This window comes from Parambassis ranga, chromosome 19 (assembly GCF_900634625.1).
Source record: "Parambassis ranga chromosome 19, fParRan2.1, whole genome shotgun sequence".
Lineage (NCBI taxonomy): Eukaryota > Metazoa > Chordata > Actinopteri > Ambassidae > Parambassis > Parambassis ranga.
Genome location: NC_041039.1, coordinates 8,440,955 through 8,457,965, shown reverse-complemented (window position 1 = coordinate 8,457,965; position 17,011 = coordinate 8,440,955). Strand labels below are relative to the sequence as shown.

The 17,011-nt window shown below is 40.9% G+C and overlaps 1 protein-coding gene across 2 annotated transcripts in view; it reads right to left on the bottom strand.

Moving 5' to 3' along the window:
- Nucleotides 1-3,284: 3,284 nt before the first annotated feature.
- The window catches only part of LOC114451567 (calcium-activated potassium channel subunit alpha-1-like), a 62,165-nt gene continuing 48,438 nt past the window's right edge, over nucleotides 3,285-17,011 (bottom strand). Inside the window, exons 20-29 of one of the 2 annotated variants that reach the window (XM_028430305.1) lie at nucleotides 14,858-14,981; nucleotides 14,275-14,499; nucleotides 13,516-13,708; nucleotides 12,519-12,632; nucleotides 10,967-11,097; nucleotides 10,074-10,268; nucleotides 8,735-8,853; nucleotides 8,428-8,649; nucleotides 5,729-5,757; nucleotides 3,285-5,023 (exon numbers count right to left, since the gene is read on the bottom strand). In XM_028430305.1, coding sequence (XP_028286106.1) covers nucleotides 4,872-5,023; nucleotides 5,729-5,757; nucleotides 8,428-8,649; nucleotides 8,735-8,853; nucleotides 10,074-10,268; nucleotides 10,967-11,097; nucleotides 12,519-12,632; nucleotides 13,516-13,708; nucleotides 14,275-14,499; nucleotides 14,858-14,981 — 1,504 coding nt within the window. In that variant the 3' untranslated portion in view covers nucleotides 3,285-4,871. The remainder of the gene's footprint in view (nucleotides 5,024-5,728; nucleotides 5,758-8,427; nucleotides 8,650-8,734; nucleotides 8,854-10,073; nucleotides 10,269-10,966; nucleotides 11,098-12,518; nucleotides 12,633-13,515; nucleotides 13,709-14,274; nucleotides 14,500-14,857; nucleotides 14,982-17,011) is intronic. The other variant, XM_028430306.1, reaches the window with a different exon arrangement.

Sequence of the window (17,011 nt, the reverse complement as noted above, 5' to 3'; positions counted from 1 at the left end):
ACATATGGTGAAGCCATAATGTGAGGCATAAAAATCAGACGGGCTATGCAGGAGATTTATTTGTTGATTTAGTTTGCTTTTTGACTTATGAATGTCTTCCTTATTGCTCAAGCATCACCCGCGGTAAAAAGCAAATATAAAGTGTAAAAGTACTTTTAATCAAAATGATACTGCCTTCATGTAGCTGGCTGGGTAAAATGGGTTTGGCTCATAAAGAATGTGAGTAATTTAATGGCAGTAGTGGTTAAATATATCAAATGCTCCTTCTGGCCTTGGGAGGGTCAAGCCCGGTGTGATATATAGAGAAGACTATGATGGCTGAAGGTCATGTCAGCTTCTTCTGCATAATGCATGAATCCTGTAACTCTCTCTGACTCCAATCTTCTGAACCTGAACCTTGGGATGAAAATTTTACTAAGTAAATCAGCAAGCATGCTGGCATTTCTATTAACCTCCAGTGTGGAACTGACAGAAACATGAATCACAGTAAATAATATCTTGCAAATTGTAAATCATGTTTACAACTTGGGCTGTGGTGGAAGTGATGTTGTGGGATATTGCCATCTGTTTGCTGTTTGTTGCTGCTAATTTCTCTGCACGGAAGCAGATGAGGAGGTGATTTAAATGTGCAACAGTGTAATTTAGCCCCATAAATATGAGAACGAAATTCCATTTAAAGCAAGCATTTAGTCCTTATGAGTCCTCTAATGTATCAGTGCTGTATTATATAGGTTTGATTTTGTGTTTGGTGAGTGGTATTTCCCACTTCAAACATGAAAATAGCCGAGAGCTTTGATTTATGCATGCATGGAGTGAAACAAAGGAAAGGAAATGTTGACCTTTACAGGGAACATAAAGGGTCAGTGTGGCAACTGTGCCTTGCAGGCAAATTGCCTCACAGTGCTGGTGATCTATCCTTACACCGGGGATGAATTTCTTATCTTTTGCCATTTGTGTTTTCTCTTCTTCTGGTAGAAAAACAGTAGAGAGACATATTGTTTCTGTTTGTGTGCAGGTCACATCAAAACAAAGAAAAAAAGAGAGGAAATGAAGTTGTAGCTCTGGAAATGTTAACAGCAAACTTTTCTCAATTTAAATCCAATCTGCTGTCGAGAATTTTTTACTTTGTTTTTACAGTCTGCGCGCAAGTCTGCAAGCTCCACCCTGCCCTCTTCATTTCTGTATCAAAGGGTAAACTAATGCAAAATGTATATGGCCCTTGGCACAAAAGATGGTGGTGCGGCTTAGTACAGGAAGATCTGCGTGCTAAAAGCTTGAAACATCTGTGTAAACACATGGCCCTTTTCCAAGCATGTAGACAATGTTCTCATAGCCTTAAGATAGATGTCCAAGGCAATATACCTTGCCCCGGGGCCATGCTGGAATGGCTTTGAACATCTGCAAAACCTTGAGCTTCAAGCAATATCCACTTTCAATATCCCCAGCTTGACAGCAAAGCACAGAAGAATTCAACCTATGGCTTTTACTTGACTCTTTGTTGTCCTAAGCTTTGGAATCGATCATACCGGCACAGAATGGAAATGTTTTGTAAGAATACCAAGGTTTTAATGACACAGCCATAAGTTATGTTTTTATTATTATTATTATTAGAGTTTTGTGTTATAACAGGGTTTAGACAGGCAGAAGCAAACAGAGCAAAACAGAGAGACCCTCTGCCTTTGTTGTTCTTTAATTCTGTTAATAGCCCAAGGTAAAGATTTATCTGCTCCTGTCAATTTACCTCAGCCTCAATATAAAGCACCAAGGTCACTTTTTCCTTGCCTGGCCCACAGGATTAAATTGTCATGTCCCTCTAATAGGCAGCACAGGGAATCATTAGTCCAGCTCAGCTGCCTGACTGATAGGCATTTCAGTCCAATCATGGGAGTGTGCCGCCACAGGCCAGCCAGTATTGACACTGTGTCAGGACTGAGAGGGGACGCCTTAATCAGCCAGGACACTCTCAACATTGATTTGACAAGCTGCCGTAATGACCCCCTTGTTTTGGTAAAGGATCACTGTTTATCCAGGCTGGCATTGATGCACTTGGAGTGCTGCATTGTCATGGAAACTATTATCACTTGTGCAGCTGGATGAGAGTTGACTTCAGAGGGAGGCTTGGATTGGATTTGTGTGTTGTTCTGTGTGTGTTTATGGAAAGTTGTATTGCATGGATGCAGACAGAACTTCACTGAATTTATATATGTAGGCTAGCCAAATAATGAAATATAAGCAATAGATATCTAAATTAAAATAAAGTGAGGTAATCAGGTTTATTTAAAAACATGTTTGTTTGCAAAAAGGATGCGTCACAGTGTCTTGTAAACACAGAAAATCACATAAATTTGACAGTATTATTATTATTATTATTAATTTTCCAATGGATATTGTGACAATGTCATTAAGTGGACATGTCTCATTTGTATAATTAAAAAATTCTAGATGCCGCTGTGATTTTAACTTTATATAAAATCAGGCCCATCTTTTATTTAATCTTGTTGAATGCCGAAAATGTGTCCATTATATTATCAAACCTTTGCTTAGAATCCCTCGAATGAATACAGGTAGTGTCATAGTGGATACAGTAATCAGAGTGTATCTGCTGTGATGTCACGTGTTTGTTTACTAAGACGAGGTGACACCGCCGCTGGCAGCAGGATCAGGAGAGTCAGCGGTCTCTCTGCAAGGTGTTAGACTGTAAATATTATTGGCATGCTGACAGTCCCCCGCAGAGCCATGGTGTGTAAAATCGTTAACAAGCAACATGATGGGCTCTCTCCATCCCCAAGGTGAGAACACAGAGGGTGTTTTTATCAGCCATTATCCAGAGGATACAACAGTCACATGCGTCACATGGTCGGCCAGGCAATCCAAAAGGGGGCCCTCGTATAAACAATGGCTCTAACCTGTGCTGAACCATAAGTAACAATAGTTAGTGAGGAAGAAAATAAGACATGAGATTCTGTAGAACACAATACATCTGCTTTTAATTTGTGAAAATACAAAATGAAATCATGTACAATTTATGTACAAAGCCTATTTGTACAAGACAATTAACTGTATTTATTACTGTGTATTATGACATAGAAATATTGACTCAGCACTGTCATTGTAGTATAGACAAAGCCAATGTGCTAAAAAAAAAAATGCACAAAATATTACAAACTATAGACTGCAATGTCTCTCAACCCCACAGGTGTCAAACAAACACACACTAGAAAGAAATACTTTACATTAAGCTTTACAGATTTACATAAACATGAATTGCTTTCAGGCTCTGCTCCGGATGAGAGATCATTAAAAAATAGTTTTAAGACTTTTTTTTTTTTTTTTTACTACAGTTGTGTCACCGCCAGGGAATTACAGTCTCATATTAAGAAAAGCTAAAACTAGAAGCCTCTTCTCGCAACAGTGGGTCTTTCTAGATGTCCTCCGTTGGCTTCAGCACTGCCTGGCACATTACTGGCACTGAGGGATGGACAGCTTGGATGTTCTCTGTGCCAGTAAAAATGTCACAACCTCCCTCTTTTTTACATCCAACATAAATCCTCAGCCCGACCGTGACGCGTCATGTGTGGATTAAGAATTTTATGGACTGCTTGTGTTGTTTTTCTTTCCTTCCCCCTCATTGATCCTTAAGTAAAGTGACAACAGTGCCAATATAGCTATGTTCCATTATTTAAATAAGACATGATTAATAAGCACCACACTCTGCATCCCATGCTTCCAAATGATTGCAGTTTCATCAGAGGGGGAAAAATTCTTCACCAAGGTGGTTCTTCCAAACTAATAAATAGCCAAAATGACTCATTATGATAGAGCTGTTTTCTGCATGTCTACAAAAAAGCATGGGCGTGTCTGAATATGGCATTAAGATTGGTCATGGAGTACAAAGAAGTTGCTCAGTGGCCTCCAAGACAATCCTGTGTCAGGCAGTGCTTACGGCCAAGGGAGGACTTAAAAGATGCCCACTTCATGCGATATGTGGCTTTCACATTCAGCTCCAACTAACAGGCATAGTGTTTTTTTTTGGCTTTGCTTTGAGTGTCGAAAGCAAAACTGGATAGCTTCGACACCATGTGAGATTTTTTGGTTGTTTTATAACAACAAAACAGCTCTATCATATTTGGCTATCACCGCTGGGGAAAACTTTTGCAGAAACTTCATAACAATTTCTGGATTTTTTTGTTTTTTTTGGATATCATAACCAAAACGGCAAACATAAACACATTTATAACAAACAACTGAAAAAAAGGCAAAGATAAGACGAGAATAAAAATGGATAAAGATAAGGCTGGAGCTGTCCAGCTGTCCTTTACGTGTGGACCCTGGCTGCGGTAACTGTCACAAATGTTGTGAATTAGCTCCAAATGGCAAAGAGAATCACTGAGTCAGTCACTAGCAATGCCATTGTGGTGGGAGGGGGTGGGGGTGGGGTTGAGTGGGGTCACGGCTGGATGTAAAATACACATTTTTAACATACTGTACAGAATAAGTCTGCAACACTGTAGAATAAATGCAGTAATAGTAGTTGTTCATGGACAGCTAAAAAGGCAACTTTTACAATTCCAGTAATCATAAGAATCACCTCTTTTAGCAGTAGCAGTCATTTTTACATAGCTCCTTCCAGTGACCCTCATTCCCCAAAAACGGAACAAACAACATCATGGAGTCTGGTCACCACTGTGCAAACTTTGACAATATGACTATGATTGTCTTCATGAAGCTCATACAATAAACCTACTGCAGAGGTGAATGGAGAAAGCATTGTGTCTTATCTAAGGATGATTTGTGTTTGCAGGACGGGACATCTGACACCCGCGCACGATATGCCTTTCCATGGGTCGTCCTGGTGGTCAGCGTTTGGGAGCTCAGCACTCATCTTCTGCTTCTTTGATGGGTGGAATCAAGCTGCTGGTGGATTTATACTGACTGACTTGGTTGATGGCGAGACTATTCACAGGCTTGATGTGTGTGGTCCTCAGGTGGGTATTCTCTGGCTCATCTGTAAACCATGTCTTTTCTGAGAAAGAGCCAAAATCATACAGAGACAAAGAGGAGGGACATCAGACAGTTAATGCTACACGTTTGCACATTGAGGAGGACATTGTGTACTTTAAAGGAAGGTACTGATGATATATGTTTCACGGTGACTCCCTGTCTCCCAGTTTTCACCTCTGTAGTGTTAGTAGTGTTTTCATGTATGCTTTGTACGCATGCTGTTTGTTGGGTCAGCAGACATGCAGCTCACCAGTTCAACAAAGCCTGTTTTTGTTACACTTGTTCTAGTTCAAAAGGTGTTTTTTAAAATCTTTTTGAAAGCTTCAGGCTTTTGGCTTGATGCAACTTTCTTTCTTAAAGAAGGAAAATGGATGCTCTGGCATTGTACTTCATCTCTGGTGATTCATCCACTTGGCAATATCCATGATCATGCATTTTCATAAACACGACTCAAGGCTGAAATTCCACATTAACACAAACGCCAGCAGACGCGTGTCGCTGCCAATAATACAACATCAAATATGACAGGATAAAAGTGAAGTAGCATCAAACCGTTGCAGTCACATGTTATAGAGTCAAACCCGCTGTGAGGCGCGCCTGCGCAGGTCATATCCATGCACTCAACCAAACCACGTGGCTTTCATTCAGAGGCCAAAAAATGTCAGCGAGGACACGGCCACTTTCAAATGCATTATTTATCGTCATGCAGAATCATTCACTTCCATACCTTGGCCCACTCTATTCATCCTTGTTGCACTTTGGGGGGGAAAAAAGTAGTACACTACATGTAAGCTGAATGGCACAACACTAATATGATCATTAATAACAGACTGTACAGTGTGATGATCAGAGGCATAGACACAGCAGATGATCTCATTACACATGGATGTAGGTTAAACAATAGGTTGTGATCAGCTCAGCAGAAACTAAAAACAGCATGGATAATGTAGAACCAGGCAGCCATACTGCATCCATGCCTGCTGTGACAGCAGATGTATTCAGATGGACGTCAAAACCCAAAGAGCAGCATGCAGCTAACAGACCCAATGAGTTAACTCATGTGTTTAAATGAAGAACTAATTAGAGGGCAATGTAAATGAGCATGATTGCTAACCAAAGCATGTTGTGTCTGTTCAGCACTGCTTTGAAAATGTTTGAATGTTATCTTAGAAAGTAGCTGTAGAATGCATACCTGTGCCAGCTGCAAAGTCCCTTCGAGTGTTAACATGGTATTTGTAATCAGAGCATGTAAATTAGGGCTGCAACAACTAGTCGTCTAATAGTCGACGGCAAAATTCGTCGACAACTAACTTAGTAGTCAACGGGTGATGTCATCGCATGGCATGCAAGTCTAAAAATGTGTCCGTGGTGTAGGGGGAGATTGGTGCTTCGGGTGGGAAAGGTCCAGGGTTCGAAACTCGAACTCGAAGTGTTTGTGCCAAGATCTTAAACTTTTCAGACACAATACTTAGAGAATGACCTGGTAAACCCAAGCAAAATCGGATCCTGCCTCCAGCAGAGAGTTAACGGCCACATCTAAAGCCTCCACTGCACAAATGACTTCCTTTGATACAAGCTGCTGTGCCCACAGGTGCAGAGTCATCAAGCTAAAGGAGGCAGCTCAGCGTTGGTTGGCTCATCTATGGTTACATGCACAGTACACAGGTGCAAAGAAGAGCGATGGATGTTTGTATTTTTGGCTAGTGTGGTCTGCAGTGGACTGCAGGCTTTAGATCACTGCCATTTGCTAATGATGTATTTCTGCGTGCTTCACTGAACCATCAACACATACCACTGTGGGAAATAAATATTGGTAATCTACCAAGTGGAAAAAAAACTGTATAATTACCTCTTACTAAATTGCCTTCAAATTAAGACTCCTGCCAAATGTGACATTCACATGTTAGGACAGTGAAATAAAAATGTGGGTGTAACTTTATTATTGACTGTAACATGTTCTACTTGCAAAATATATTGACATAATTAATAGTTCATGGTGGCAAATAACATTTAATTAAACCATTTTAATGGAAATCAAAGGCATTGAGAGGACACAATGTGCAATAATTCATAGACATGTCATTTCAAAGTGCAGTTCAAGTACGGTACAATCTTTCATTTTTAAATAAAACAAGTTTAGTCGGGGAAATAGTGGAATGCTATAAGGAGAAGAGACCCATGACCAGTAACACAGATATGAGTAAACATAATATAGTGCAGTTAAAGCTCAAGATGAAACGTGTCACTGATGTGTGATGTGTCTGCCAGTATCACACACACAAAACACACTTCTTTTTTTGTTTTCAGGGCACCTCTTGACCCAAATATCTCACACTGGAGGAGCTGCGGTGAAAGAGTGTAGGTAAGAACACTTTGATTAAGACATTTTAAAATGAAAACTACCAACCAGGGTGAGTTTAAAAAAAAAGCAAAAGGTCCTTTATGTAAAGTTAATAATACTTGTGGTCTGAAAAATCCAGTATTTTTTCCACACAACCCTCCTGTGGGCCTTTAGCTTGCTTGCTAACAAAGACGATCTACACAAAGAAAAACTAATGTAGCAAATACTACCATGAGGTGATCTAGTCTAATCCATCCAGTCTCCTGAGGCTATTCTCTCAGTTTATTGGCAAGCTTGCTGTAGGCAAATCACTTTATAATGTTAGCTGAAGTGTTAAAGGAATCATTCACTGCATATTCATGCAGTATAGCTGAGTTACAGCTAGGTGGCTAAGCTCTTGTGCTAGCCGATGATGCAAACTTGTGCATTATGTCAAACGCTGGGATTTTAGCCAACAATATACTGTGCAACATGTGTATCGCTATAACCATGCTAGGCAGGAATAGTTAGCAGGATAGCTGTAAATTAGCTCTGCGGCACTGATGTGGCATTGATTTGAGATTCAGCATTATTGTCATAATACTAGAGGTTCAGGATAACAACAGCAATGAAAAAATAGTAGAATTCAGAATGTTCCTTTGTGTTCATGGGCTGCAACCACATGGTCTCACTTAAAATGTTAATCAGCAGGTTAGGGTGGTGAGACTTTTTTTTGTCTCTGGAATAATAGTTTCACAAAATTATTCACAATCCTGGTAAAAGAACAAGAATGGAAAAAGAAAAGATGGAAATAAAATCTAAGAAAAAGCTCAGTGTGCAAGGATCCAGCAGAGACAGAAGCCTCTGGTAGTTACTTTGACCTGTTCTAAAGGTTAGCCCTGCTCAAAGGGGGAAAAACATTTAATACTGTTGTTAAATGGAAACATATTAGTGACAAACATACACATTCAGACGAACATACGCACATCGAAAACCAGATGTGTTAACAGTCTGTCTGGACCCTGCAAAAGGACACACAGGACAACACTGCTGGCAGGCACTGTTCACGGACATAGACAGTCAGAGAGCTTTAGAGGGGCACATACTTTTGTTTGTCCCGTGAGTCCCTGCTTTTGGTGCGGTTGGTGCGGTTGGTGGCTGGGATAGAGTGGACGGAGGAGCTCTTTTTGCTTGAAGAATGGGACGAGTGGGAGGAGTGGGAGAGGCTGGTTCGAGATTGGCCTGCGTTGTGGTCAAACTGCATCAGACAGAATATCAGGTCCGAGGGCACCAGCTCAAATGCATACGGTGGATTGGTTATGACGTACCTACAGGAGAGAGGGAGCAGACGGACAGGCCAATGATAAATGTAACTTGATTGCTTTTGTCAAAGTTCTGGGTGGAAAGACTCACCGTTTGGTACATTGGCTTTGTGTGTTTAGATGTGCATCTCGTAACCGATAGATACCAAAGCACAACATGTTATATGTTTTCAGAGCTTTACAAAACAGGTCACCATAACAGCCACCGTCCTGCAAGACAGACACAAAAAGTGTTTTTAATTAATCAGCATTCACAACACCTTTAAGCAAAAATGTTGTAGTACAGAGATGTATCTCCACCTTCTGGGAGTGAGAGAATTACACAGTTTCCTGTTTTCTCCAAACAAAGGACACTGCTAGCTTGCTAACACGGTTTATCAGTGGTATGGCTTTCCACAGACTCAAGGTTTTGGACTCTGGTAGTCACTATTGCCACGAATATTAAAGTGTAAAAGAATCCTTGTGTAATATTTGTTGCACTGGTTCACACCTATTTACCAGTGGTAAGGTCTGAGGACAGGTCTGGAAAGCCTAAACTGTCTTAGATTATATCTATCTTTTAAATGGTTGTGGTGAGCTTAGCATTGCTGCCTCACAGCAAGAAGGTTCCTGGTTGGAATCTGGAGATTGCATGTCCTCCCTGTTTTTCTTCAGGTACTCCAGCTTCCTCCCACCAAAAGATGCACATGTTGGGTTAATTTGGGATTTTAAATTAGCTGTAGGTAAAAGTGTGGGTGGTTCTTTGTCTCTGTATGATTGCCCTGAATAGACTGCCGACCTGTCCAAGGTGTACCTGGCCTGTTGGCAGTAGACAGCTGTGACAGGCTCCAGCCCTCCTGTGGCCCTGTGGTACAGGACAAACAGGATCCGAAAATGATTGATGGTTGGGAGGCGTAGTTAAGGAACAAAATAATTTTTTATTAGGGTCCAAATGAGCTACAGTTGGCATGCTGGCTAACGTTTTTAAATAACTGATTAAATTTGAGTACAACCCTGAAAACAAAGAGCTCACTACACAATAGACAGACAGAGCTCTAACTGTCCTGCTAGCATTTCATTTCAGCTCTAAGCAAGCCTCTAACAATACCATATTTATAAAGACAAAGGGATCACTGTGCTAGTTTCTGTCATGACTGGACCTTATAATCTTTGTGGCTATATTTTGGTCAATAGAGCTGTTCTGCTGTTTAACTCATAATAGGACATTGTTTTGATACTTAGATGAATATGAAGTAGGTGCATTTTATTTGTGATTTTGCATTCAATATATCTAACATCTTGTAGTAAAACAGTTTGAATTCACATGCCAAACATCCTGGTTACTAATCTCTCTGCTTTTGTAACTCTGAATCCAGTCACTAACTGTGGCTTTCTCAACACATGCAGACAAAGATGTCTCTAGCCCTTGGGTGACAAGCCCACTCACTTACCCCGAGGTCGGCAAAGGGCCCGTCGTACAGGGCCAGCTGTGCCACGCGACACCTGTCCCGGTTTGCCAGGGTCTGTGGCGTGCTGTAGCCACCCCGTAATGCATTCTCCTCCGCCAGCAGCCCTTCCAGCTCCGGTGTGGCTCCGCCTGTTACCAGTGTCCGGATCAAGGTGAGGATATTGTCATTGAAGTATGTCTGAAGGAATGAATTTAGAGGGGGATGAATCCTTAAGCAAACACCACCATAGTCACAACTCAACCTTCTCAATGCGCCGCACAGGCTTCAACAGTGCTATCTAACACTGCTCTGTCGCATCACATCACTCTGTACGCCGAGGGAACAGACAGGAGCATCCAGTTACTGCAGGTAACTCTCATTTCTGTCATAGCAACAGACCCCAGGAGTCTATGATAACCTTAATTAATTCAGATAAATAACAGACTATTACTCTTAAAATCAGCTTAACAAACTCCTCTTTCTCAGCCTGCTTGTTTTTTTTTTTCTTTATTCCTTCCAGATTTTGCTTCTCTGACTTTAACGAGGGCGAACGTCTGCCCTTTTTTTGGCACTACACTCTCTTGTCTCTGCCTGCTTGTACAGCACAGTGACATCTCCCTTGGCTGCTGACAGCACTATTGACTAAGATGATGGATGAGGGCTGTCCATTAGGTAGCATTACCTTTGTCTACACTGGAGCACACTTGAAGGCAGCTTTGTTCTAACCTCACTCAAACTGAAAGGCAGACAAATGAAGCCATCATACCAAGTACAAGTTCCAGTCTTGTCATTTATTGTTTTAGGGGGAGCAGAGCGACGACTTTTTTTTTTTTTTTTTACTTTTGAGTGCAGTATTCTGTCTGTTGATGCTTCTTTACAGTCTTTCTCTGACTTACCGCACTCATTAAGGAATCCAACACACTGACTGCAAAAGCTGTCCCACAGGCAAAAGGCTGGGTGAGATATAACTCTGTGTCCGGGTCGTCATCGTCATCTTGGTCCAGGAACTGAACGTTGGAATCATTCACTATGAGGGTGAAGATGTAAACGTCATTAGCCGCCTGCTTGTTTTCTGCATGGAATGGTTTTTAGTTTTGGACAAGCACGGATCAGGCAAATACTTGTGAAGAGGAGGACACAGAAATACAGTGGCTGTACACAACAGTCAGAAGCTGCAGATATGGACTGTATTAGAAATCTGTGTGAGATTCAGCATATTTACTTATTGTTCCAAATTTGGACAAAAATTGCCGACCATGTCTGGTATTTGTGTTTAAGGCCTTGGGGCCAACTTGCCTCTGCCACATTCCATATCCAGGCTATCCATGCACACTCATGACACCATGCATATTGTCAAAGTTCCAGGCCTCAATACAAAGTCCTCCTCAGGTCAATATCAGTAACACCAATATGCCATTGTTTGTCTTGTAAATCCAAGACAGAACTTCCAATTACTTGTACTTGCATGTCAAGTCAAATGAGAGTATCTTATTGCCCCAGAACCTTCTTTAAAGATGTCTCTGAGCACAAAAACACATGCAGTAGCTGGAAGAAAGTAATGATGTAAAATTGAGTCGGAGAGCTGCTACTTCTGTGAGGACAGAAATAAATGTCAGTCATATCGACAGGGCTGAGATGAAAGAAGGGCACGAGCCAGAGAATGTGATCCGACAGAAGATGCTATGAAAACAGCCACAAGGACTTCTGAGGGATCAAAGGGCCTGTAATTCTTAGAAAAATAAAAGGGAGAAATTTTGCTTTGAGATAAGGGGGCCAAAACAAGACAGGCAATTTCAACCAGAACCAATGGTAAAATGTGCTCAAAGTGATGCCATGGGAATGGACTGAGCCTCTTGTGCAGTGAGAGAAATCAAAAGAAAGCTGATGTGGAGGCAGCAGCAGCAGTTACAACACTGCAGTACAGGACAGAGGCACTTCTTACCCAGCTCAGTTATCATTTGTATGCTGGTCCCATTGCTTTTATCCTGACTGAATGAAATCACAGGCAGTTTTTTGCCTGGCTTTGCTAATGGAGCTAGACAAGTGTTGAGGGGAAAAACAGTTACTGGTACATGGCAACAAGGACAAAAAAGCTTAAAAAATCCACTTTTAGTAAAGTTAATAAATAGCTGCCACCCTTTAACTACATATTTATATTAGTTTTATAGCCCAGCCAATATTTTGGAAGAACATGCATACATGCAGATGTGCTATCATTAGACAGTTTGCTCAGCAGATCACCTAGCTGGATTTATGAACTGTAAGTATTAGAATCTATCTGTCTAGACTTCAAGCTAAGCTTTTGTGTCTGAACAACAACACTCCAGAGCACTTCTGGGTCAAAAATCCAGTTTTGGTCGGGCTCTAATCAGTTTATAGTTACAACAGACAAAAAAACATACAGCAGCACATCAATAATCTGACGCATATTCAAAGCAGCATGCCTACCTAGTTCTGTTATGATGGGAATATTTGCTCCAGTAGTGACAGAAGTCTGCCTCACTAATCCATGGACTGGACTGTTCTCAGGAGAAGATCTATCCATTCCTGGTGGTGTGAAACCTTAATGGACACACACACGAAAATGAAGCACAGCGGTTAATGTAATATTCAATACTTTTATCAGGGGTTACAATCAGCCGAACTATTATACTTCACCCATTCATCCATTCATGCGACCACTGGAAAAGCATGAAGATGCTGAGTGCGACGTTATATTCGCCATATTCTTCACAAGGAACAATATTAGTCTATATATAATATCTGTGACATACTGCTCATTTTGTTTCCCTTTGATTGTGTGTGCATGGAGATGGAAAACTTTTACACACACACTCACAAAAGCAGCATGTACAGTATGGAGCCATGAAATAGAAAATAAGTGACGCAAGATTGAATTCAAATTGACTTGACATTCCTTGCTTTCCTCAGACTGACAAGTAAGCACATTAAATCAGTGATGCCGTATGTATTATACATAGGCTGTGTTTTGACATCCATCACTTACTGCTGACTAAGGCAAATGCGAGGTCATACATGTATTAGAGGAATAATGAAATTGGCAGGGTTTTTTTCCCTCCTCTCCTCAGGTCAAAGGTTTCTAAAAGCATTTCTCTCAAAGCCAAAGAATGCCCATTATTAAAGAGCATGTGAAAAGTGCTGTAACATGCAATATTAATAACTAATACAAATTCTATTTACAAAGATATTAAAGAACCAAATAAGGACACCAGGTAAGGCATTTGTACCAACGCTGTGCTTGTTGCCACCAATTAGGTTTGTGAAGGAACCAGTTGTTACAGTAACCTGAGGAATAGTCAGTAAGCTTTACTGTCAAACACAGTGACACCAGGTCAGCCAGGCAGCACCCAGTGAGGAATATCCTCTGTGCCAGGGCCCTGTCCCTTCCAGGCGGTGCAGTGAACTATGATAGGGCGCTCCTTACCTTGAGAATTAGCCTGCAAGACCCCGATGCTGTCGTCAAACTGCATGGATTTGATGTTGAGTGACGCCAAGATGCATTCTTTGTCCTGCAGTGATGCATCGTCAATATTGTTCTGATTGGCTGACAGAATGACACACATGTCGCAGAGGTTGATGTTGACAGCCCTCAGATCCGCCCGACTCAACGGTGTGCCCTTTGAGAAGTGTGTGAAGGAGAGAATTTGTTATCTCACCTATATGGTATGGGAGATTAATCAAAATGTTGAATTACAGTCAGCTTTACAACTTCTGACAACTTATTCAAAAACTCATTTTATATATAGTAAATAAGCAGTTTAAAAAAAATGCTAAACCGATATTACACAGTATCCTACAAGTAAGTCTACAAGTATTAAAATATTGGCCAGTTCATTAGCAAAAGCACTCACTGTCTCATGTAAACAAAGAAATGTTCACAAGCCAAACATCTGTGTTGTTTCTGTGTCAGTTTTCAAAGAAACTAAACTAAAACACACAGAAAGAGATTTGTTTTAAAAACCTATCTGCATGTTTGCTAGATTTAAACTAATAACTGCTTAATCATAGCCAAATGCTCAGTTAGCATAACCACCAAATGATTCATGGTGGGAATATGCTAGAGAAAACCATGAATAAGTCAGTTGCAGCCAGATTGGAGCAGACTATATTTGTTAATGCCTTTTTTTCCTTTTATACTGCTCCGGATAAATTAGTGTTTGAAAGTGTTTTTTTCTCTACTCACTGGCAAAATGGAGACTTTGGGGAAATTATGAAGAGTTTCCCATTCCCGCTTTAGATACTCCAGAGAACCGACGAACACAATGTGCTTCAGCTCGTGGTAGTGAAAGTTGCTCGCTCTCAGAGGCATTACAAAGTTACGGAGACCAATCACCGCAGATTTCACATCCCCAAATATGCACACAACCACATGACCACTCAGAACAGTCATGGCCGCCTCACTACGGGTCTGAAAAGAGAGAATAAAATGATGTTTATGATGGGCATTTGGCATAAATGGGCTTTCCAAGCAAATGTTAGTGCTTTCTCTTTTTTTTCAATCAGCGTGCTCACCCTGTAAAATATATCACACAGTTCATGACTGCAATAGACTATGAAAGTAATTTGAAAAATGGCATATGTATTAGCACAAGAGCTCTTCTATGTACGGGGCCTCTGTATAGCAAATGACATGTCAAACACCTCATTACAGAGTGTTTAAGTGCCCTGTCAAGCTCTGATGGTGCCTCATGACATGACATATCTGTCAGCAGGGAGAAGAGTGTCGGCGACAAATGACGTGTGCAGGGGGAAGGAGCGGGACCCACCAAGATGACCTTCTCGATGTCTTTAGACGGGCACCAGTGAAACATCCCAGTGGAGTCATATTTCTTTATGTTCTCATCCATGCTCTCAATCTGCTCGTTCCCCGGGATGAGGAGCGGGTCATGTCTAATTAACAGGAAAAAAAAAATGCAAGAATGAAATTAAATACAAATCATGATTACAGCTTATTTTTTATTTTTTTTTAAATAAAATTAAAAATTTAGACCAACAGAATTTTTGGGTATATCCAAACAAGTCACTCAAAGAAAGTTGCTCTCTCTTTTTTCCTCTCTCTCTCTTTGCTTACTCCTGTCAGATGCCATCTGCAGAAATGCCAACAAAACCGCCATGTCATCAAGCAGAGTGACATCAGCAGTGGCAGCCAGGCGGAAGGAGATGGCAGCTACACACTGCGTTGACTGGCACGAGCACGGAGATGCAATTACGCCCCCTTACTGCATACAGCTTTTGACGTTGTGCGCTGCGTGATAAAAGCTTTAACAGACCAGACTTTAAATATTTCAGCAATTTGCCCGACCGTATTTGCTTTCCAAAGTGAACGGTATTAATGTTTAAACAGAGCAGCAGAACTATAGTTTCACTGAGCTTTAACCAGCCCAACACTGACCACTAAAGACTAAAGTGGTCTCCAAACACAGTGTCTGCGGTTGTACCAAGCTTGTTCTGTACCAAAACAACCATCTGACCTGCTATGATCTCTTTAACAAAACTATATAATACAATCTATAGTTTATATCTCCCTTCATATCCAACATGAGCTACATTTTTCTAGTACTGAAATACAAGCATTATTATTGCTACATTATTGCTTTGAATAATTGATTTATATCATGCCTCAATAAGAGTCAATTGCTGCCTGGTTTTAATGTGTCTACTTCCTATCTTTTAGCCTAAAATGTTAACATTAAAAGTCAAACATCAGCACAGTCCCTTTACATGAGCAGCCTAAATCTACTTTGTCAGATTCAGATCACAGTTAAAGAGGTTATCTTCTATGAACCCAGACAGCAGCCTTCTGTCTCTGTCCAATTCCTTTTAAATACTTTACTACCCTGTAAGAACAGCATCTCTTTAATCCATGTGAGTACTTTAAAAAAGAATGGCACCTTAAGTAACATGTTAAGTATGCATGAAAGTGTCAAGTTGAAACGACCATCCCTCAGGCTCCAGGAGAGGGGAAGCCAGAAAACAGCCGCCTTCGGGCTCATATACCCCGAGGCGAGACCTGGATGTCCTTTCAAAGAACAGAAGTAACTGCAGAAGGAAATGTCTCTTCTGTCACTTTCTACCTCTCCGAATGCAATCCGCTGATGCTGTTTTAATTCCAAAAGATACAGTGTGGGTGCATTAAATCCTCTATGCAGAGGTATTATAATATTTTTAGAGAACATACTTGTGAATGAAAATGTAGAGTAGAGAAGGAGAAAAACTACAATACAATGAAACCATCTCATATACTGATAAGAACATTTTCTGTATCTTGAGGCGTTTCATATAAAGATATATATAATGTAAATATCATAAAGTTTGTGTCATATTTTAGAAAAAGTCCAAATTTGGAGACAAAGATCAGAATCAGAATTTAGATTTAACTCCAGACTAATCAAACACAGCTAAGAAGCTGGAGGCAGCAAATAAATGATCCAAATTCAGCCAGGATGATGACAAATTATCAGCCACAGCTCTAACTGCACTCTCACCTTATATTTCTGCTTGATACTGAAATGCAACGTCTAATAAGACTGAATGCATTTCATAATTTTACACCTTGGCTAAATACTTCATACAAAAGTCAAATGTTTCAGCGCTCGCTCATTGGAGCCGTTGTCACTTCGGTTTGTCCTTGTGGAGATGACTGGTGAGGTAGAGCTCTGCCACGATAGCTATCGCTCACTGTCAGCCATGACGGCCTGTCACTATCTCACACTGCCAATTGCCTCAGCAGTGCTGCGGCAGACATGACGTGTGTGTCACGGTGCTCCGATGTGACCAAATGCGTTATGACATCCCACAGTAAGATGTGTCTTATGACCCATCAAGGAGCCTGTGGAAATGGTGTTAATATCAGCGAGGTCGTCATCTCTAAGTTACAGGCAGGACGTGTTAGTTTGCTGGAACTGTCTCCTGGTCCTGGA